Source organism: Acinonyx jubatus, chromosome A1 (genome assembly GCF_027475565.1).
Source record: "Acinonyx jubatus isolate Ajub_Pintada_27869175 chromosome A1, VMU_Ajub_asm_v1.0, whole genome shotgun sequence".
Lineage (NCBI taxonomy): Eukaryota > Metazoa > Chordata > Mammalia > Carnivora > Felidae > Acinonyx > Acinonyx jubatus.
This window is the reverse complement of record NC_069380.1, coordinates 26,952,944-26,974,960: the sequence shown is the minus strand read 5'-3', so window position 1 is coordinate 26,974,960 and position 22,017 is coordinate 26,952,944. Positions and strand designations below refer to the sequence as shown.

General features: G+C 44.2%; 1 protein-coding gene across 3 annotated transcripts in view; it reads right to left on the bottom strand.

Moving 5' to 3' along the window:
* ENOX1 (ecto-NOX disulfide-thiol exchanger 1) overlaps nt 1-22,017 on the bottom strand; it is a 383,452-nt gene that overhangs the window by 94,255 nt on the left and 267,180 nt on the right. For all 3 annotated transcript variants that reach the window (XM_053215935.1, XM_053215938.1, XM_053215941.1), the window contains exon 9: nt 21,801-21,918. In XM_053215935.1, the coding sequence (XP_053071910.1) occupies nt 21,801-21,918 (118 nt within the window). The remainder of the gene's footprint in view (nt 1-21,800; nt 21,919-22,017) is intronic.

Genomic DNA, 22,017 nt, shown 5'->3' with positions numbered 1-22,017 from the left:
ATAGTTTTATAGTTGAGTGGTTTATAGTATTCTGCTTTGCAAAATGATTATGTATAGTACACATGGAAATACTAATCAAATAGAACATGCAATTAACCAGAAAATTCCCTACCTCAAACCATTAGGGATCAATTAGTCAACACGCAGTTACTGCATACATACTCTGTGCCCAGGCCTGCCTGGGCATCCTGGATCACAGAAGGAGGAGCCAGAATATGTCTTCTCTCAGGCAGTTTAGAAGATCAGAGAAACTGATACATTTGAAAAGAAACAAATACGTTCAAGGGAAGCGAGAACAGCCTGACGGCTGGCATATAGTAGGCATTTGATGAATGCTCGTTGTATGAACAAATAAATGAGCAACTTAGTGTCGAGGGAATTCATGCTGTTGGGGCTCAGAGAAGAGAAAGGAAGATGCGGACCAGAATGATAAAAGAGGGCCTGGAAGGCTCAAGAACTGGGGAAGGATGTCTGAGTCTGGACAGGGCAAGAGCATAAGCAAAAGTTCAGGGAAGAGAATTTAAGGGAGACCACTTGGGGTCAGGAAGGAGGGAAGCTTGACCAAAAAGGCACATGTCGGTCTGGAGGCAGTGAGGGAAAGGCGGGCTGTGTCACAGGATGAGAGGGGATGGAACTCAGAAGTCAGGCTAGAGAGTGAGATTCAGTGGGGCAGCTGATGGAGAACCATGCCAGGTGCCCGGGCAGCGGAAGGACACAACGGAATTGGTGATTTAGTAAGATTAGTTTGGCACTGGTGCGTGGAATGAACTAGAGGCTGCAGGGAATGAATGAAGGAAATTTTATTTGGGGTCTATGTGTGTGCAAAACCAAGGAGCAGCCAATTTTACAGTTTCCGGGGACTTACTCATAAAATCGGAAACGACCCAGGGTGTAGCCAGGAGCATGAGCTAGTGTTTTCTAACATCACACTGCCAAACTCCAGATCTTGTCCACACCCTATGACACCAACTCCTGACAACTCAGTTTACCAATCCACAAGGAAATGGTTATGAGGCATCATTTGAGAGGGATGCTGTAATAGGGCAAAATTACAGAAAATGCAAATGATGAAAAAAATGTTGGCACCACATAAGCACATTACTACATTTAGTAGCATTCAAAGACACTTAAGTCATTTCCTTAGGAAGCTCTATTTGGCCCTTTTTCAATTTAGAGTGGCATTTTTATTATCATAACTGATAGCAGGTGTTTGTGAAGAAATCGATTAGTATGCAGGGATGGAAATTACATTTTCCAAATGAATTGCATAGTCTGCAAGATACGCTGAAATCTGTGTAGCAAAATGCAAGCAGTTATAAAGCATGTGCCAGCAACATTATTTAAATAAATTATCTGAACATAAATACATATAGGAGAGTGCACCATCCATTATTTCACGGGCTCTCTTAGAAGCCTGTGTAACGGCAGTGCTGACAGTTATTCTTGGCTGAGCCGAGTGGCCACTATTCTTGCCAAGGAAGAGACAATGCTGTTTGCATTTCTGGAATAGGAATGTGATATTATTATATACATATACATATATATATGTATATATGTATATGTATATATATGTATATGTATACATACATATACATATACATATACATACATACGTGTATATGTATATATATATACGTATATATGTATACGTATATATATACATATATAATTTTTTTTAAAAAGCAGCTGTAACTCTCTTCCCTCCACCCCAAATCAATACCATAGCCAATCCCATCAACGTTTTTATAACTGAGGCATATAACTAATTTACATTCCTGATTAAATGATTTCAAGCTTGATAGTTGCAAAAAAAAAATGGTTACTCATGTGGCAGCCAAGTGGTTATTTCTACAGGGTGAGAAATTATATATTGACTCCACTTAACTTCAGGCCACCTGTTTGTAAACATTGTTAAGTGTCATGAATGCACCCCTCACATGAGGCTTCTGGGAACATTATGTTCCTTGAGCCCGGAAAGAAACAAAGTCCTGATAATTCCTAGCATAATATCATTTTTTCAGGATATTAAAAATTCAGAAACTTGACCAAGTTCCATTCTTTCATTGCTCTCCCTTTGTCTTTACTCTTTAGCTCTTTCCGGGACACTGTATTAAATGAAACAGTCTTGAAAAATGTGTAATCAAGCTTCCATGATAAAATTTACCCTTGAGAGACTGCATAACAGATTCACTGTTCAAATAAGCGTAAGGACTAAAAATAACCTGCAGTGTGTGTCTTTTTGTAAGATTCCCTGAGGAGTGTACTATGTTCCGATAAGTGGAATATTTAGCTAAGAGCCACCACCTGTGGATTACCCATTTGCAATAATTAACACAAAAAGAATACAATGAGCCTTCAAATGTAAACTACTCTTCTGAATCCAATGAAATCTTCCTTTGGTGATTCTAGTGGCACCTGAATCCAGTGGTGCCTCTGGATTATCAGTAATTCATTCACAACCAACCAGATTATTGAGAAGATGGGGCATCCAAAGGGGAAGGGCAGTGCAGTTGTTCCGACCCTAGAAAAATTGTTCCCGCGATTTTCTGATTGGATCAAAAATGAAACAGCAACAGAAGAAAAACTTTGCCAAGCAAGATTAAATTACATTTCAAAAATTAGCACTAGACTACTAAAATTACCAAAGTGACGTCAGTGTCGGAAAATTGATCCAAAGATTAAATTGTACCGCTGAAAAGGAGGTTTAAAGGGATTACAGCAGCTTGCTTTACCCTTTACGAGATTCCATACAAACCATTATCCTTTATATTAATTATGGCCAAAGTGACCTCTTCCTGTCTCCTGTATTACTTACTGTGTTTCCATGGGAACAGAGAGTGGCAGGCTTAACTTCTTTAAGTAAATAATCTGGGGAAAGCCTTGAAATCTCTCTCTTACCAGCCGGAGCCGGCCTCAGAAAAATAATTAGCCCTATATGAAGAATGTAAGTTATTTTGGGTTATGTCCCGGTAAGCTGACAGTATGTTAATATCTTTTTGCCTGCTCAGGCAAGATGTAACTAAATTAATAAAACACTTTAACATATTATTCCTAACAATATCTGGATGTCTCAAGAACTGTTCATCTTTGTGTCTTTGGGGAACTCCGCGTTTAACATTCTCCCTCCGCTCTGCCAGATGCAGACGTGGAATGCCAGGGGAGGGCTGCTGAACTGTGTGTTTCTTTCCCCCACACAAGAAGCCCTTCTCAAGGATTCATCAGCTGCTCCCAGACGCGCGGCTGTGCTGACAGAGTCAGAACACAGGGATGATATGGACAGGTCCAAGGCCTGGAAGACACCCCCACGATATCGGTCACCTTCCAGCCCCCCTGGGCTAGTGACTTAGCTACTGGCCAGGCCCCATCTGCCTCTCCCCAAGCCTCTCCTTGCAGGCTGCCTGGCTGGGGGGGGGGGGGGGAGGGGGGTTGCCCTTCTGTGGCAGAGACAGCATGCGGTGCACCCAAACTCATGCTTTTCTTCGCTCAGTGCAGCGTTGCTCCTGACAGGTCCCAGAGGCTGATGCTCACCAGCGGGGCATGAGGGAGCAAGGGGTGTCTTCTGAATAATGTCTCTTCCCGCTGCTGGAATGGGCCTGGGTCTCTGACTCACCACACACAGGAAAGGTGCCCGGAGACCGACAGTGTCTGCTTAGGGACTCTTCTGTGCTCGAGAATAAACTTTTCGAGGGCGCCCGGGTGGTCAGTCGGTTAAGCGTCCGACTCTGATCTCAGCTCAGGTCACGATCTCACGGTTTGTAAGTTCAAGCCCCGCGTCGGGCTCTGTGCTGATGGTGTGGAGCCTGCTAGGGATTCTCTCTTTCCCTCTCTCCCTGCTTCCCCTCCACGTATGCGCGCGCGCTCTCTCAAGGTAAACAAATACATACAAAAATCAAAAAAAAAGGATAAGCTTTTTCTTGTCGCTGGGAAGCCCCTGAAAATGTGGGCCTTATTTATAAACTAGCTGGTGTTCCTGTAAGCCAGTATTTCCCCCAGTAATGGCCTCCGTCCAGGTTCTCAGGTGGCGGTGGTGCTGATGGGGCCGCGAGCATGCTCTGAGAAATGCTGCTCAGACCATCGCTCGTTCTGTCACCTGGTTCCTGAATTGGGGCTACAGTTGGCTTGTTTGGACAAATCCTTCTGGAGGAAGCTCCATGCCCTACACCTTTGAGGGCAGTCCTGCCCCGGCCACATCCCAATGCCCTGAGCGCCTCCTTTCGGAGTGAGGGCGAGAGTTCACCCTTCCCCATTTCCCCCAAATAAAAACCAGCAATAGGAATAGTGGTGGTAACAGCTAACAATTTCTAACATGCCAGGCACCGTGCGAGGCATGTGACTTGCACGATCTCCTTGCAGTGTCCAAAAACACGATATAGTGAGTATGATCGCAGCTTCTATTTTACAGGTGATGGAGCTGGGTTTGAGAGACGCAGGGGTTGGAGGCGCAGGCTTTCCACCCAGTTTACCTCCCGTCCTCGACATAATGCCATTGGGGTAGCCTGGGCGCAGGTAAGTGCTGCAGCCGGAGAGGGAAGGAACCAAGGACACCACGAGAGTGGCAAATTTGTTGCTAAAACAGAAAACAGCTTCCACTTGTGGCACTGTTTGGGGAGCGTTCTGCTTGAGGCCCTAGTTTAACACAGACACACAAGTCTCTTCTGCAGGAGAATCTTGGGAATGATCCATAAGGAAGGACCCGTCTGGCCCCCTTTGGACAGTCTTGACGCCTGACTCAGACCACTTAGGGATCCTCCTTCTGCCCCCCGTGTCTCTCTCCTTTGAAATGGCCACACTGATAGTCACAAACTGCCGAGCTCCTGAGCCGCAGTTGGTTAATAAGGCTCCATTGGGACAGCTGTGTCCAGGGGTGCCTGGGTTGCTCAGTTGGTTTTTGGGTATCTGACTTCAGCTCAGGTCGTGATCTCACGGTTCGTGAGTTCGAGCCCCACGTCGGGCTCTGTGCTGACAGCTCAGAGCCTGGAGCCTGCTTCGGATTCTGTGTCTCCCTCTCTCTCTGCCCCCCCTCCACTCACGTTCTGCCTCGCTCTCAAGAATAAATAAACATTAAAAAATATATATTTATTAAAAATTATATATAATATATATTTAAATATATATTATATAAAATTTTTATATATTTTTATATATTTTATATTTTTATATATATTTTTATATATTTATATATATATATATTAATTTATATATAATATATAATTTTTATATATAAATTATATATATATTTAAAAATATATAATATATATATTTTTATATATATTATATATATATATAATGTATATATGCCTCCCCCTCCCCCAACCCTCTGACCTCACCTGTGTGGTTGCTCTGTCATGTGCCTTCAGTTACAGTAAAGGCGATGGAAAAACCTCTCTTCCCACCGAGTCCCGTCCCCAAGATGTCCTCTGAACAGGCCAAGGAATGCCCAAGACAAGACCCGGGCCTGCCCTCAGCTGACCAGGGGAAGGAAGGCCTTGGGGTCCTTGGGCTGCTGCCATGTCAGTGCCTCCCAGTGTCCAGACACAGAGCTGAAGGGCATCTTGGCCCCGCTGCCTGGCCAGGCTGCTGCTAGACAGCCTCCTACGGTCCCAACAAACTGTAATCGATCTGTTTCTCAGTCATACCTGTATCACCGTGGAAGCAGCAATCTTCCTCAAATTGCTCACGGAAATTCCTTCTGCTACATTTTTGCAGGATTATTATTATTACAACTTAGCATTGACATAACATTTTATATTTGCAGTGTGCATTATAGCCTGCACATTAGCTATTATTAGGGAGAGCTAAACAGAAGCACAATGCGGTGTCTATTTCCATCTTTGTGTGAGGCCGGTGGAATAAGGGTAATTTGGAGAGTGCAGGTAAGCTAGATCCTGTTATTATAATGGCTTAAATGCGAGTCTGGAAGCACAACCCACAGCTGGCGACTCAGGAAAAAAAACCCCCGTCTGTCTCCCCTTCCACACAGCTCATCCTCACCAAGGGGTCTGCGCCCCGGAGCAGCGGCCACAAGGTGCTGCGGGGTGCAGACACCACGGAGAATTCACATCATGCCTTCCTGCTTTGCCACCGACCTTATTCTCCTCTGATACCGCCCCAGCTGCCCCCATCGTCCCCAGGGCAAAATGAGTGGAGAGGCTTGCCCACTCCTTTCAACAGCAGGATAAGCCTGCAATTTAAAGTACTGTTGAAGGATGCTGGGTGGGGGTGAGGGACGCCTTTCGAGGCCTCAGGTGAGCACAGATCAAGACACAGCAGTCTCCGGGAGAAGGTGGCCAGACTGCCAGGGCAGGATGAGGGGGAAGGAGGGGAGAGGGGGTTGGGTTGTTGGAGCCCCAAACCCAGGCAGCAGGGCTACCGAGAGGGGCATTTCTCCCCTCAACTCCAGCTCTCCCCCCCGCCCCCCTTTACTTTTTTTGATCAGATGTCAGTTTTCTTTTTCATTTTCAATGTTGACCTCCAAGATTCAGGACTACCTCTTTTCTACCTTCTGAAGGCTTTAGACATTCCTTTTCAGAGCAGTCAGACTCAGACCAAGATAAATCTCACAAGGACACAGGTTTCGGGGGCGTGGGAACGCCTCCCCCGGCCTTGGCCGCCACCCTCGCACACAGAGCGCCCCCCTTGGGTACAGCTCTGCACCACTGGCTTTTCGCTCTGGGCCGCTGCACCCTACGTAGCGGTTGGTCTTGTCCAACCAGAGAAGCCTGAAACACAACCTCTCCCCTGAAGGAATTCCTTGTCTCATTTCTCATTTCCTCACCTGCCTGTGGCGTAAGGACCTCACCTCCTTCCTCCACTAACTTGTGGATTTCTTGGTCATTTCTCATTTTCTTCAAGACACCTTCCCCTCAAGAAGTGGGGATTTCCTGCTCCTACTAACACCTCCCCAGACACACACACACACACACACACACACACACACACACACACTCTTGAACTGGTGGTTTCCACCACATAAAACACATCCACACTCGGAAATGTGAAGAGAAGCTCAGCCCGAACCTCAACATTCTCAGATGTAGGCACCATCTTTTGCAAGGAATAGCAACTTTTCCCACAGTTTTTTTTTTTTTTTTTTTTTTAATCTTAGCACATCACATACTTGGGGCAACAAAGAGGAGTTGCACAGAAAACGCTTCTCTCCCCTCAGTTTTTGTGCTTTATATAAACATTAACTATCCGGTCTACTAAGAGAGAACCAAGACTTTGCTCTCAAGCTTTTTTGGGGGGGTGGGGGAGTGGGGGGGGGAAGTGGTGGGTGGGAACTGTGCTTGGGCTGCCCGTGAAGTCTCATCCTCTCCACTCTCCTGGTCACCAGTGTTGAGACTGATTGATGTGCACGTATTTGTGCCTGACATTAGGGCAGAAAGAATTCCTGTCGTCTCTAAGCACGTAACCACAGTAAAATGACACTGATGACACTGGTATGAATAACTGAGGCCAGTATTCCTCCAAGTTTCCTCCACCCGCAGCCCTCATTTGTTCCACTTTGGTATCTTAAATGGGAATTCTTGGAGCCATCCCATCCCAGACCCTCTGAATCTGAGGGTCTGGAATGGGGTCTGAGGACGCGCCTTTCAACAACCATCCAGGGTGGGCTGAATGCATGCCAAAGTTTTAGAACCGCTTCCCTGGCCTGTAGGGACCGGATCCCCGTTCCTTCGTAACTTTCTTCCAGTCTTACATTTCTTTCGTCAGTTTTTTTTTTGACACCTGCTTTCTCTCAGCCTTTTCTAGCAGCTTTTCTGTTCTTAAAAGGACCTTCTCATCTCCAGCTTTTACCCTCCAACATGGCCGCCGAGGCCTCTCCGCCATCTGCCTTGCCTTCTCGCATTTCATCAATCTATCCACCTGTTCCTCTCTGAACGCTACTTACTGCCTCTCCCGTGATGATATTGTGACTGAATGCTTTCATAAATCCTCCAGGCAGTGTCTCCAAAACACATTTTTCTGATCTACTGGATGTTGTTGCGTATTAGTTCTCTTTGCAGCCATATTTCTGGAGAAAGTGCCTGCTGCAGCAGGTCCGTGGCTTGCGCCCCGGAGAGGCCCAGCCCAACCTCTGTGCCCGGTGGGAACTAATGACCCTTGGCCAGGGGTCCTGACACCAGCTTCTTACTGAGGAGAGGGGGCCCATCCCTGCCTGTCTCTAACCACTGATGGATGAGAAAACAGTTCCTGGCTATTCTCCTAGAGTCTGAGAAAAGCAGAGACTCTGTACTTGGCCTTCCCCACGTTTTTCTGCATCAGACTACCCTCATTTTTTTTTCTTTCCTCCCAAACAACCTTTTTCTGATTATCCAGAGGATGCTTCACATGTTCCTCACGCAGCTATGACAGGGTTCTCCACCTGTGTCATGCATGCCATACTTAAACCAAGAAACTAGCTCCCTTTCATTTCTTCTTTCTCTGGTCCTTGGTGATTTACCATGTCAGTCACTTCCTTTCCCCTAAACATTTTTATCTTTTACTTCATTTTCTTACCTTAAATTTTGTTATGCTTATTTATTGTTTGAGAGAGAGAGAGAGAGAGAGAGCGAGTGAGAGAGCGAGCAAGCCAGGGAGGGGCAGAGAGAGGGACGGAAAGAAATCCCAAGCGGGCTCCGCGCTGTCAGCCCAGAGCCCGACTTGGGGTTCAAACTCACAAACTGTGAGATCATGGCCAGAGCTGAAACCGAGTGTTGGACACTTAACCGACAGAGCTGCCCCGGTGCCCCACCTTTTACTTCATGTTCATTTTCTTCTCATCCTTTATTACCTTACCTCAACCTGTTTCTTCACCCCGTTCTTTCTACCTATTATTGACGGAAATCAGGCCCCATGTCATGTACCAGTGGTTTTCAAGCCTTTGTGTGGCAGAAATACCTGAGGACTATTTTATAACTCACGTGAGTGGGCATTAACTCCCAGCCGTTGCCAGGAAAGCTTCCCAGCTCTTTCTCACGCGGAGCCAGGGCTGTGAATCACTCATCTACGCCTTCTGTCACTGCTCACCGGTATCAGTCTTCCACGTTGCCATAGTATCAGGTATTTGCAAAGGGCCATGGAGCCCCTTCCTTGGTCATTTCTTACAACCTCAAGTAAACTCTCTTAGGATGAGCCTCACGTTACTATCGAGAAGGCTGGGGCTTGGAAGAGACACATTGTTTGCCAAGCCACTCCAGAAACAAAACTCAGCTACTTCCAGAGGCCTCGAACTTCATCTGGCTCAAAGTTATTTCTTTATTATGTTCAGTGTCTCTAAACGCTTCCAGGAATACCAGTTCTCACTCATCTATCCACTTCCTTAGAGCCTTTCTAATGATTTTGCCACCCAAAGGACCCCCTCATCAAATGAGTGTCAGGGTGAACTTGGCCTTCCTTAGGCCCAGAGAATAGGAAGGAAGGAAATGTGGAAGGAAGCCTTCCAAAACCGTATTTTCAGAACCCTTGATTTCCCCTCCCTTAAGATGGCTCTAGGTCACATTCTTCAACGGGACACATCTTCTCATTCCTGCTTTCACCCCCAGAGCTTGAGTGCTACAAAAGCCTGCTTCAACAAACCCCACATTCATCTTCCCCGAGCCCTTGGGCAGGGAAAAGTGCATGGATTTTAAAAACTGTCTAGATGGCTAAATTATAGCAATTTTTCTCTGGGAGAGAGTTGTTCAGATATTAAAACCTTCTATGTACTGAGTGTGATAATCTTTCTCACGTTCCCACAAAAAAAAAAAAAAAAAAAAAGAGCAGTTTTCGCTTTGCTCATTAAAATGATTTGTTTTTGGTTTTTGATGAGTGTAATTTCTCAGGTAGCAATGTTTCATTCTTACTAGCAACTCCTTAAAAACCCTCTGCAAGTGCGGAAGCCCCAGTTAAGCGCTATTAATCAAATGCTAAATGCTTTTAAACAGCTCTACCCCTTTTTTTCTAATTGAGAAAAAGAGCTGTTTGGGCAAGTTTATGGGGTGACCTTGATTGAATTAAAGAGGTCAGGGATGGAACAGACTTCAAACTCATATTCAATGATTTTAAAGAAATGACTTCCCTCCAATTAAGCAGGAATTAGCATGAAATATTTTGTTTCCGAAAGGTTAAAGGAATTCCTCTGAGAAACCAGCTCTCTTGTTGCCTGTTCTTTATTGAACACGAGAGAGAAGGCGCCACGGATAGTTTCAGAGAAAGTGCTTTGTTAACATGGTGCTGATGAGCTGGCATCGATTATAACATTCCTTAGAGTCACAAATGCTGTATCGAAGGGGCAAAAAGTCCAATTTAAGTTTTAATTTCTGTTTCAAAAGCCCAAAGACCCAACAACTTCCAATGACTAAGAAAAATCAAGTTACATTGTCCATCTGCGTTAATTTCAACCTAGTTCTAGGGGCAAAGTTTCACATATTACTTTATTTCTTTGCCGTTCCTCATTTCCGTTCCATCCCTAACCTTGCCATAGTCTCCCACCTTTTAATGGCCTGAAGGGACAGGTTCTTCTCCCTGCTCTAAATAGTAACACACAGAGTTTGTGATACCGAGTTATGGAAGCAGGATTGTCCAGAGGAAGGAGAGGGGACCAGACACGTCGGTGGAGGTTTGGGGACTACAGGGCATTGTTTTTGAGGAGCGTTAGTCCTGAGAAGAACACTGGCCGCGCTCTTTTACGTCCCTGCTCCTGCCAACTTCAGAGAGGCGTGGAGACATGGATTACACACAGGAGGGTGGCAGAGGGGTTACTACAGAGGGCAAGAAGGGACTTGAAGGGCACACTCCTCTTCTGAGATTTGGGGCAAGTTAGTAAACCTCCATTAGAGCTCAGGATCCTCATCTGAAAAACATGGTCAGTACTGGGAGGATTAAACAGATAATAGTTGTGGGGTTTTTGTTGTTGTTGTTGTTTTTATTTTTTGGAGGGAGGGGGGTCCCAAACTGAAAAAAAAAAAAGCCCTTCAACAAATAAGAAATTAGTTCTTCCTAGTTTTAATTTCCTATCCCTTCATTTCACAAACTCTTGTCCTTGTACCGTGCAACGCCACATGCTGGCCATTCAGAAAGGAAAAGATCTCAAACTAGTCTTTAAGGAACACACGGGGTGGAAGGTCCGCCCGTGTCATGTTTTTACTCTTCTTTGTTTGCAACAAAATACAGCCTTCTCCAGGGAGAAGATGGAGTTCAGATGCATAGATTTATACAACCTCTTTTCAGATAATCTCAGCTCCCACCGTTCCTTAGGTCAGGGTGTACCTGCTCGCATGGGCTATAACTCCTGACGGTCCAGGGGGCCGTGAGCCAGTGCTATTCCAAGAAAGGAGAACTCTGATGATGTGCTGCTAGGATTCTTCACAGCACACAAGTAACGCTCTCAGATCAAAGACCGAGTCTTGATTAGTCTTACAAGACTCTGTGTGCTAATTTCTCTCCTTAATCTGGTACTTCGAGACAAGTGGTCTCATGGTCCCGTACACGGCATTAAGAATTCTGTGAATATTTGTTTTAATTTTATCACCGCTTTGTAGTATGACATTGCTTGGCACATTGCATGGTGGCAAAGAGCTAAGGACAGAGAAATGGATAACTTTAGGGTGCTCGGGTCACATAAACTATCCTAGAAAAGCGTGGGATGGCAGGTGGAGACAATTCCTGAGAAACGGACTGGTAAATCACTAAAAGAAGAGTAACCTACCTCTACAAGATTTGCCAAATACGTGTTGTCACTGAAGTTGTGTCTGAACGCTTGTAATTATAAAAACCCGAAACTTGCAGAATTTATCTGACATTCCAACTAATTACTGTTAAGGGGGAAACAACAACACCACCACCACCAACAACAACACCACCACATTTTTCTCATTAAATTAAAACATGGGATGGGCAGGGAGAGGGCATAATACTTGTAAGATCTCTCCTGGGTCAAAACTTCCCTGAGTCCGTGCATCTCAATAGGATTGGTATTATTGTGGATGCTGTCCCTCTGATCTTTAAGACTTATTGAGAGGTACATCTCATAAAAAAAAAAAGCCCCAGGAACAATGAAACAGGGACAGCACTACAATAAGTCCTGAAATTAGATGGTCAATAAACTGGTGATCTTCTCATATGCTCTCCCAGACCCTAGGGATGCAAAGGAAATATGGGATGAGATGGGAAATAAAAGGGCTAATATTGTGGTTCAGATCATTCCAGGCCGACCGTCAAGTCTGTGCCTGTGTTTTGAGAAGTACCTTGATTTTTCTCTTTACTTTTCTGGAGAGCTGGGGAGTGGAAAACACGAGTTGTGACAGGGTGTAGGGTTTGCCAAAGGAAATGCGTGATGGCACGGCTCTTTCCCCGTGCACTTTACCTCTTCAAAGCATTTCTTCTTCTTGCCTAAAGCCATAGAACAGATTGCTTTTGAGGAAATAAATATCACTCAACTAGAAAAGAGACTGTGCCAATTTCCTGAGTATTTTTAAAAACTGGCATTTCTGTTGGAATGGGCCTAAAAACAGTTTGCTGGATGCACTGCCGATGTTGAAGTCAACCTCTTTCTAGTCAAAAATACAGAAAATAATGGGGAGACTAAACACGAGCCCCAGTCAGCTTTGTCTGGATTAACGTTTTAAGGTAATACACTCTCCAGTCTACCTTTGCCTCCAAATGGCATCATGGCGCCACGCACGTCACAGGCTTTCAAAATCCTTGGTTGATTTTATTTGGTTACAGCCTCTTATGAAGCCACTTAAAGCATTTGGGGGAGATTCTGGAGCTTTTCTCCCATCAAATTTAGTGGTGCCTTGTGAAGGTCATTAACCAGGCAAGAAGGAAAGTAGCACTGAGCTCTAGACTGTCCACTTGCTATCTTGGGGAACTAACATAACTTCTCAGCATGTGACTGCATCTTCCTGTCTGTGAAAACAGAAAGTGGTTGTGCAAGGTGATTTCTAAGGGTCTCTTCCACATCTGAAGAGACTCATCATTGCCATTCCCGGCGGGTAAGAACTCAACAGCAGAATTCAAAAGCAGAATTCAACAGAATTCAACAGCACATGTCTGCCCGGTTTAGAACTTGAATTATTTCTTGACTCTTAATCTAAGAGCTATACAAATATGATCAGTCCTTGAAACAGGAAATTGTAAGACAATGGGGTCTGGAAATTAAATGTGGAAATTCCCTAATGTAAAGCAAAAGGAGGCAACTCAATAAATTTCCATTTTCTGACACTGGTTACTACTTTTAATTTTCTTGTTTGACTGGAAATGGCTAGGTATTCCCCAACCAATGTGAATTTTATCACACGTTCTCCGAGGTAATTTAAAAATTAATACTTACTACTTACTAGTTTAATTATTAAAATAATAGATGTATATACTGTGGAAATTTCTGAGATGCAAAGAGAAGAAAACAAAAATCACCTATAATCACACCGCCCAGAAATAATCGCTGAATATTTTGACCCATATCCTTACATATTTTCCCTAACATACAAATTATGAATGGAACACATATACAAACCACATGATCTGTACATTGATTTGTAACTGATTTTATCACTTAGCAATACACTGAGAATCTCTCGTGCCATTATATAGTCTTCCAGAATATGATCTTTCTCAAGGCTGTTTATGGATATATAATTAATTAACCAATATCCCAGTGTTAGATATTTACATGTTTCTAAAGTTATTCGATAACTGAAAATTTAGGTAACTGCATTAAGTGTCAATGGCCCATTTGCCTTAAGTGGAAAGCAAGGGCCTCTGGGACACAGCGAGCGGCTCTGGAAGTCATGGTGGGCTCATTAAGAACCTGCAACACCCTACCCGAAGCACTATGATGAATACACTCTGTCTTGCCACTTCTGCTCTAGAAATGATTCTCCCTACTTCTCTGCTACTGACGGGGAGTCTAAAATAAAGTTCCCTTTCCTTAGCCTCTTCCCAGAAGGCTTCACACACTGTGTCCTGAAAACTGGGGGGAAGAATGGCTGAGCCCTTAGTCCCTCTCTGGTGTCAAGGACGTTCACCCAAATAAAAGAGTTTCTAAGCCACTTGGACATGGGAGAGCTTACTATAATAATAATTTCCAAACTTGCTATAAACTTCAAAGTCCAGGGACTCTAAGTGTAAGCATCATATCACGCAGGGGGAATTTCCAAGACAGGAAGAAAGTAATTACTTCTTTCAATTACTTTTTTCAGTAGCTATGTGGCACTCCGCTGTGCACAGATACCCGGAATGCTATAGGACTTTGTCTTGTCCTCACTTATCTTATTTATACAGTAGTCTTAGTATCGTCAGGTCTCTGATTAGTGAAGCTTATGGGCGACAGTGTTAGCAGTCAAGGTACAATAACTGTGTCACCAACTGTGTTTTGATGAACAAAGCAGAATGAACACACGGAAGAATTAGGACAATGATGTTCATAAACAGTACATCAGTGCTAAGAAGTTGGTAATAGCATATGTTTTAATATAGTCTGGTATTGATTCTTTTGGCCAATGTCCCACCTTAACAGTGTTATAGTCACATTTTAAGATTTTAGATGGAGAGGTACAGAAGGAAATCAATAGATACTATCTTTCCACTACCAACCAGCCACATATCTATAGCCTCTCTGCCATACTCACATTTAAGAGATCTAAAAGATGCTTTGGGGACGGCTGGTCCAGTTATCAGGCTTCTAATAACCTCAGGAATCCACTCTGACTACCTCAAAGATTATAGCTTCAACTCCCAGTGATTCACGAAAAAAGAGCCTATGATCCAGAAGAGATACATGCTCATTTTCTATTTTTCTATTTCATTAACATATAAAAAGGAAGCTTAAAAAAAACACTCACTTGTTACACAAGAACTGTCTGAAAACAAAATCATACAGAATTATTGTTTCTGAACCCTAAAAACATAGAGCAAAGTGCTTATGTAGTTAAGCTGTGGAGAAGAAAAAAGATTAGAAGCGAAACGATCTTTTGTAGTATTAAAACCAACAGTTTTCTTCTTTCCTTATTCTTAATCAATAGATTTTCCAAAATGACCAAGCATTATCTTTATATGAAAAACAGCTTTTATTTTTAAAACGTTACATGCTGCTGGAGGGCAATGAGCTGATCTACTAAAAGTATTTTCTATAAGCACCAACTAGAATCACTCGATTCTAACTGACACTTGATAAAAGTCAGTGTCGAAGAGGATAATCCTTATTTCATAATCAGAAACTCTCACTTATTATTTACAAGCGAAAAGGAACAATTAGGAATAAACACTGCTAAGGAATTCTTCCTTATGTTTAGGAAAGAAAAACAAAACTTATAAACTTACCCAGATCCTGTCATCTAAACTCCCTCAAAAATATTCTGATTTTTTCCAGAAGTTGTGCAAACCACACTTAAATCCCAACAACACTGTGTTAATTTTGCTCAAATGCAAGCTGAAAACATATTTTAACATCCTGTCAGAATGAGATACTAAGAGTGTCGATAAAATGACACTAAAATAAATGTAAATTTAGACTGCGGTTACAAGTAGCTGCCTGAGTCTGGGAAGATGTTAGGTTGCTATAGTATTTTCCATAGCAACTTTGCGTCTTATTACATAAATATTCCCTCAGTGTCCTTACAGCCTACTAAGAAAACTGGATTAAATCTACTCTCCTATGTAATGATCCTGCCTCAAACCTTATCAGAATGAAATGCCCAGAAAGCATAATAAACCGTAATCTAGATCATGGCGCTGTGGCAGGTGCGAGGCGTCAGGGGACCACGGGCTGTGCGTGAGTAGCTGTGCTGTGACCTCATCCCGTGCACGGGCCACTTGTCTACGCTCTTCTCGGGTCAAGGTCTCTGCAGTTCTCCCTTTCTGAGGATGGGCTGTTAACTTCCTCCCTTTTCTCCTCTGATGTCACCAAGTCCCCGGGGCCTCCCGTCACTAGGCAAGAAGCTAGGGCTTCACAGAGCCTCAGCCTGTTCTGCAAAAGCAGCTGGGACCCTGTGCTGGGCTGTCACAGCAGGAAACCGGCTCCAAGCCGGTGTTGACCAGGAATACAAACTGTTTGAGATCCTCAGCGAGGGCTCAACTGGGTTTCGTGGGGGTGCAGCACAGTTGCAGGGTTAGAGTATCTGACAAAATCTGCGGTCTCCTAGACACAACGCAATTTCAGCAGAACCGATCAATTTTTACACTAAATGCACGATTATGGAGAATGTGTGCATATGTGAGAGAGATGTCAGGACTATGGCATTATCAGGTACTACACAAAAATAAGATTAATAAGGGGCTAAGCTTAAAAAGAGCTGAGGCTCCAAATGTTACTTTGTACGACAGATAAACACAGTCTGGTTGGACCAGAGTGCTTCCATGACAAAGGAATCCTATGCTAGAGGATCAATTTAATAGCATCCGTCTCTTGCATTTAAAAGGTAAGGCAATTTACAAAAATAATTATTTCTACGCTTTTTAAAACCATGTCCTTTATGAAAGGGAAGCTGTAAGCGCACACGAGATGAGGGAACTGAAAATTCTACCTGAAATAAGCATTGGCTTGACTTCCTTTGGTAAGATTAGCAAGATTTGAAAAAGGACGGGGTGGGAGGGTAGCAAAAGCCTTGGCTCCTTGAGAATGAAGCTCTATTTCCAGAGTTCAGAAATGAAGCAGCCTGCTCAGCCCACATCAGAAGGTGCATTTCATCATCTTTCAGCCATATTAGGTTTAATTAATCACATTTCTTTGTTTGGCACTTGGATTCCCAGAAGACATTCTTCTGTGGATGAAAACAAGACGCTCGTCTTCAATTCAGTGGTCGTGGATGGACACATACCGCCGCTGTTTCTCCTTCGGGTTGTCATCACACGTGAACACAAAAGTCTGCGAACACATTGTCCTTCCTTGCTTCCTCTCACCACTGGTGCACCTGCCTTGGGGGTCTGCTGGTGCAGGGATCTCGGCGTGGCTGTGGCCTCACTGGGTCAGTTCACTTTTCACTTCTGAGTGCTCTCGTCCCTCTGCGGAGTTCTGAGCAACTCCTGAGTGAGCCTGCTTAGATCACATGCAGTGTTTCCTAAAAGCTTCTACTAGCTGCCAGTGACGTGGCTCCCTTCGGCTGGCCCCCTGCAGGATCCTTCTCTGGAATCCTTCCTTCTGTGCCCAGGCTGGTGCTGGGGGGGTAGCACTAATCCTCTTCTCAGGCTTGTGACAAACTGTAATCTGTTGGGCATCCTAAATGTCTTTCAAAAGCACTCTCCCGTAGGAATTAATCAGGAAAAACACTAAGGCAGTCCTGGTGTTCAAAGAGATCAAGGGAATAGCCAGAGAGAGAGCCTTCTTGTTGTTAATTTCTTTAACCTCAAGCTGCCAGCTACATATGAAACTATTCAGACACACTGAATACTGCTAGGTCCAACTGAATTTGATTGTGAGTCTCTAGTTTGATTCAATTAGCTGAAAGATTTTCAGAATCCTTGCTGGATGTGTTATTGAAATTAAAAGAATAAATCTGTACCTACATGTGGAAAGTTTCCATGGCAAATTGACAACTAGAAAACACCTTTCGTAATTAAAAGAGTATTTGCTCCTATGAAGAGCTCAGAGATTAAATGAGGTGTAATTACAATCCAAGAACATCTGTTTGCGCATTATGAAATGTTTTAAGGGTTGTCTATTAAGGAAGGACATTTTAGTTTTATCCTTCTGAAATTTGTCTTCAATGTACAATCTACACTCATCAGATACTGGATGAGGTGCAAACACTGGATAGAGGTATTTATTTTGGCTTACATCAAATTTACGGCAATGGCTTTCGAACATGTTTGGCATTAGGCTTTTAGGCATTTAGCCACTGTACTTTTTAACTTAAAATGTATATTTCTTCTCTTCAAAAAGCACCTCACACTCTTGAGGGCAGGGTAAACTGTGCCTAGCCCTCTCCATACTGCCCCCCCACCCCCACACCAGGTCCACAGTGTCTGGAGAAAAAGAAGGGCTTGACAAATATTTGTTGATAACTAGAATGATGCTGAGTGTCCACTCTCCGGGCCACGGCCTCTTCAGCACGTGGCACTGGATTTTGAACGCATCAAAGTTGTGAACATTTTGAGAAATGAATCATCCTCGTTTGAGCAAGCTTCTTAAGGCTTTCCGTTTAAATTTAGAGCAAATGTTCTCAGGGTTACCACGTTCCCATCAACTTCCGGGACAAAGGCATCAAAAACAAAGACCAGAAGAGGGGGCATGTGCAATTGAAGTCAACACAATTCACTTACTTGGTGAAACGCCCAGAGCTGGGTGCCCTAGGTGACGACGACAAGCGGGGGTCAGAGTTACTGAGCACTTACTATGTGCTCAATGCTGTCGGTACGGTCGGGAGGGCTTTCCACGCACCGACTCCACAGTACCATGGCTAACTGAGTGCTGCCACACGAGGCCTTACGCTCTGGACAGACTTCCTCTTTGCTTCCCTTTGTTCCCTGTGCACTCCTGCCCCACCCCTCCTGCCAACCTGGAGGAAGGAGGAGGAAGCAGCAGCAATAGATATGGCTTTTAAAGTGGGGCTTAATTCCAGTAAAAGGCAGACGATGCAGCAGTAAATTTGAATGCTTATCAGAAAGCATCTTCACAGGCTTTGGAGCCGGATGCCAATCTTCTTGAATGAATGCTTCAATAAATCTGCCTTGATTTTCAAATTTATTAACAAAACTCATTTTCATTTTTATCAGCATCTTAGTTTTGCTCCAGCAGCTCTGTTTCCCCTTTAGGAGGCAACTGATAAGGAGGAACGGTGACCTGCCTGCCCAGCATGATATGGCAGTTATGGCAGGACTGGGGAACCCTCGCCAACGACACGTCGTAAGTTATTACAGGGGGTAAAAAGCAAAAGTACAATGAAATATTCTGCACAACCAGAAGAGCAGAGATATGCCAAAAACACCGATTTAGAAAAAAAAAATTAAACCCAAGATATAAGCCCAAACATAATAAATTGTATCCTTTCTAGAAACCAAGGAAAGTCAATTCTCTCCGTCTCCCCTTCAGAAATAAAATCTGGGCAGGTTGGCGTGGGCTCCAGGAGGAGGTGAGGAGCAGAGAGGTCCTGGTGCATCGGCCTCACGCAACCCGTCAGGTGAGCCTCTCCACGGTCCTCTTGGACAGGAGGAGGCTCCACGAAGGAAGCCCTCCTCTGGAATTTCCAAGAAGTCTTGGGTCACCCACCGCCCAGGAGGTTGGAGGCAGAAGCTCCCTGTTTCGGCAGAAAGCAAAAGGGCAAGGGATTCTTTAAAGAATAGAAAGATTTACTGCTAGGTCAGCCCTTAGCAACTTCCATCAGTGAATTAGAGCCTTTTGAGACGCCTGCTCCTGGGTGACTGACAGATGCAAATTTGCACCTGCCATGAATGCAGAGAGTCTCGGATGACACCACTGAAAGGTGTGTTTTCCTGCGGCTCCTGGGCCTGGATCCCTCCCCTCCCAGCAGCAGTTTGCAGGGATCCTGTCTGAAGCTTGGTCAAAAGACCAGATGGGAATTCTTGCCGCCAGGCTGTGTCCCTGAATATGCTGGGCTGAAGGGAAACAGCTGCTAGCCTTTTGGCAGGATCTGCGGGGCCCAGAGGAATAAAAAAGGTTAGTTGCTTTCCTTTTCCTCTAATCAGTCCTGCGCTTTCCCCATAAACCACACGCCGCGTCCTCTGGTCCATCTCATTCTGAAAAGCACGAAAAAGACTTTGAACTCCTGGGGACCTGGCATCTGAACTCCAGTCTTTCCATCTCTCCCACCAGCACTCGTATAGATCATGCTCTGTGTTGTGTGCATTCGTTGCGCTGGCCAAGGAAAAGCCCAGAGAACTGAAAGTTCAGGTCCTGCTTCAGGCTCTTATTAGATGCCTGGGGGAAAACACCAACAGAGATCTAGCTAGAAGGCTCTTCAGGGAAGCTGCCAGAGAGACTCGCGCATCTCAGCCTAGGGAAGGGAGCTTTGAATTCTTCTGCAGCGGAACTGTGGGTCTACGCTTGCTGTCACGGTCTAGAAGACTTCCCACTGGAGCCTACTGCCTGAGTCATTATTATTCTTGTCCTATTCTGAGCAAACTATGAAATTATACACATTCCTCATTTGGGAAGCTGATGACTTGTTTAAAAAGAAATGTCACCCCAAAATTAAAAAAAAAAGCCACGGGTTCAAATAAGAATTTCTGATTGATTGCTTTTCTTCTACACCTACCGCATAAGAATGTTAAGGATCCAAGTTTCATGTAAACTTGCCCCTCATCTAGAAACTTCAAAAATGATGAAGGCTTTATTGAGAAAAGAAAATTATTTATTTATTTACCAGCAGAGCTCATTAAATGTAAGAAGTTCACACTAAAACTTGCTCTTTGCTTTTGATATACGCAGGCTTGCGGGACAGAAAATTGCCGTCCTCAAATAAATAAGTCCAAGCCCAATAATCAGTCCTGAGAAATCTCATTTCCACTTAACAAGAGACGTACACTGACACATAAATGCTAGGTTCATTTTTCAGACAAAAGATACATGGCTTCAAAAACTAGTGGCACGGTGCCTTCTTTTCTGCTAAGCTTCTGAAAGATTTAAATGAGTGGCATTTGAGGATGAAAGGGAAATTTTCTAAGGCAGTGGTCCTGAAAGTTTAGCGCGCCTCAGAATTCCCTGGAGAATTTAAATCGCAGATTTCTGGATCTCACATCCCCACCCCTGCCTCCTAGAGTTCCTGATTCCTTGGGGATGGAGCAGGGTCCAAGAATTTACATTTCTAACAAATTCCTCGGAGGTGCCTGATGGTGCTGGACTGGGGACCACACTTGAAAAAACCACTGCGCTAGGGAAATTGAACTCCCTCCTACGTATGCCTAAAAGAAAAGGATTTTCTGGTGATCATCATTCATGGCCCTGGCCCTCGCTGAACCCCGGAGAAAGGGAGCACTCTGACCACTTTGCAATCTTGATGACCTGAGTATTGGAGTCTTGGTTTTGGCTTCTACTGACACACTAGCAAAGATCCTCTGTTCCTGGCCATTTGATTCTGTTAAAGAGCCTGAGGTGGGTGAGTATTTTATTCACTGGTACGTTGAAGGAGACAAGTCAAATCCATGCTATTCCTCTGATTTTCTTTTTTTGGAAATGGTGGCAGTTGTGGTCCTTCCCAGGCCCTTGAGACAACACGCTTCCCCTCGGACGAGCAAGCAATCTCCCTTGGTGTCTCCCATATCTGATTGAGCATCTTTCTTGCCTGTAATGCCAAAAGATTTGCATCTAATTCTGGGAGAGAGTTTTCAATCAGCATCTGAGTGTAGGTGGAGCACGAAAAGCAAGGTTCTCTCGAAGCTTCTCTCCTTTTTCCAACTCAGAAGTGATGCCCCTTTCTTGGTACCACATGAGGTCACCTCTTTGATTACAGGTTAGGGAACGTTTATTGGAAAAATGTCTAATTCTCCAGCCCATTGGCTCAGAGGCTAGAAAGCTTCTTTAGGGATTAAACAATTCCCATGTAAGAAGCACACAGACTGAGACCAAATTTTATCTGTATCTCAGCATCAGCGGTGGCTGCCACCCTCTGGAAAAGGATTTTTATGGGAATAGGCAAATATCCCTGAAGAAAGTGCAACAGCCCCAGATATATGGACACAGAAACAAGTGGACCAATTTAAATCACCGTGTTCCTAAGAAGGAGTTTAAAGTTCTATTAATAAAAGGCAGAGTCACTCAAAGATGAAACTTTAGTATAACTCAAATAAAAGTGAGTTATGCGGTCATTTCCTAGTACATACGCCCCATGTGAGATCTGGAAGATCATTAGGATGCCTCACAGGTGTGTGGCAGTCACCAGCCTTACCTGATTCATCGACTCTCATTTTTTTAGTCGGGCTGTCACAATTCTCATCATCTGACATTTCCATTTCTTCTTCGCGGCGGATACCCATAAGCTGCTCGCTTTGAGCGTTCCGGAGCTCCTGAAAGTAGAATATACAAGGATGTTAGAGTCACGCACACATGTCAACCTACCTTTTCTCAATGGTCTTTTGGTGTACTGGGATGCCCATACGAACGCT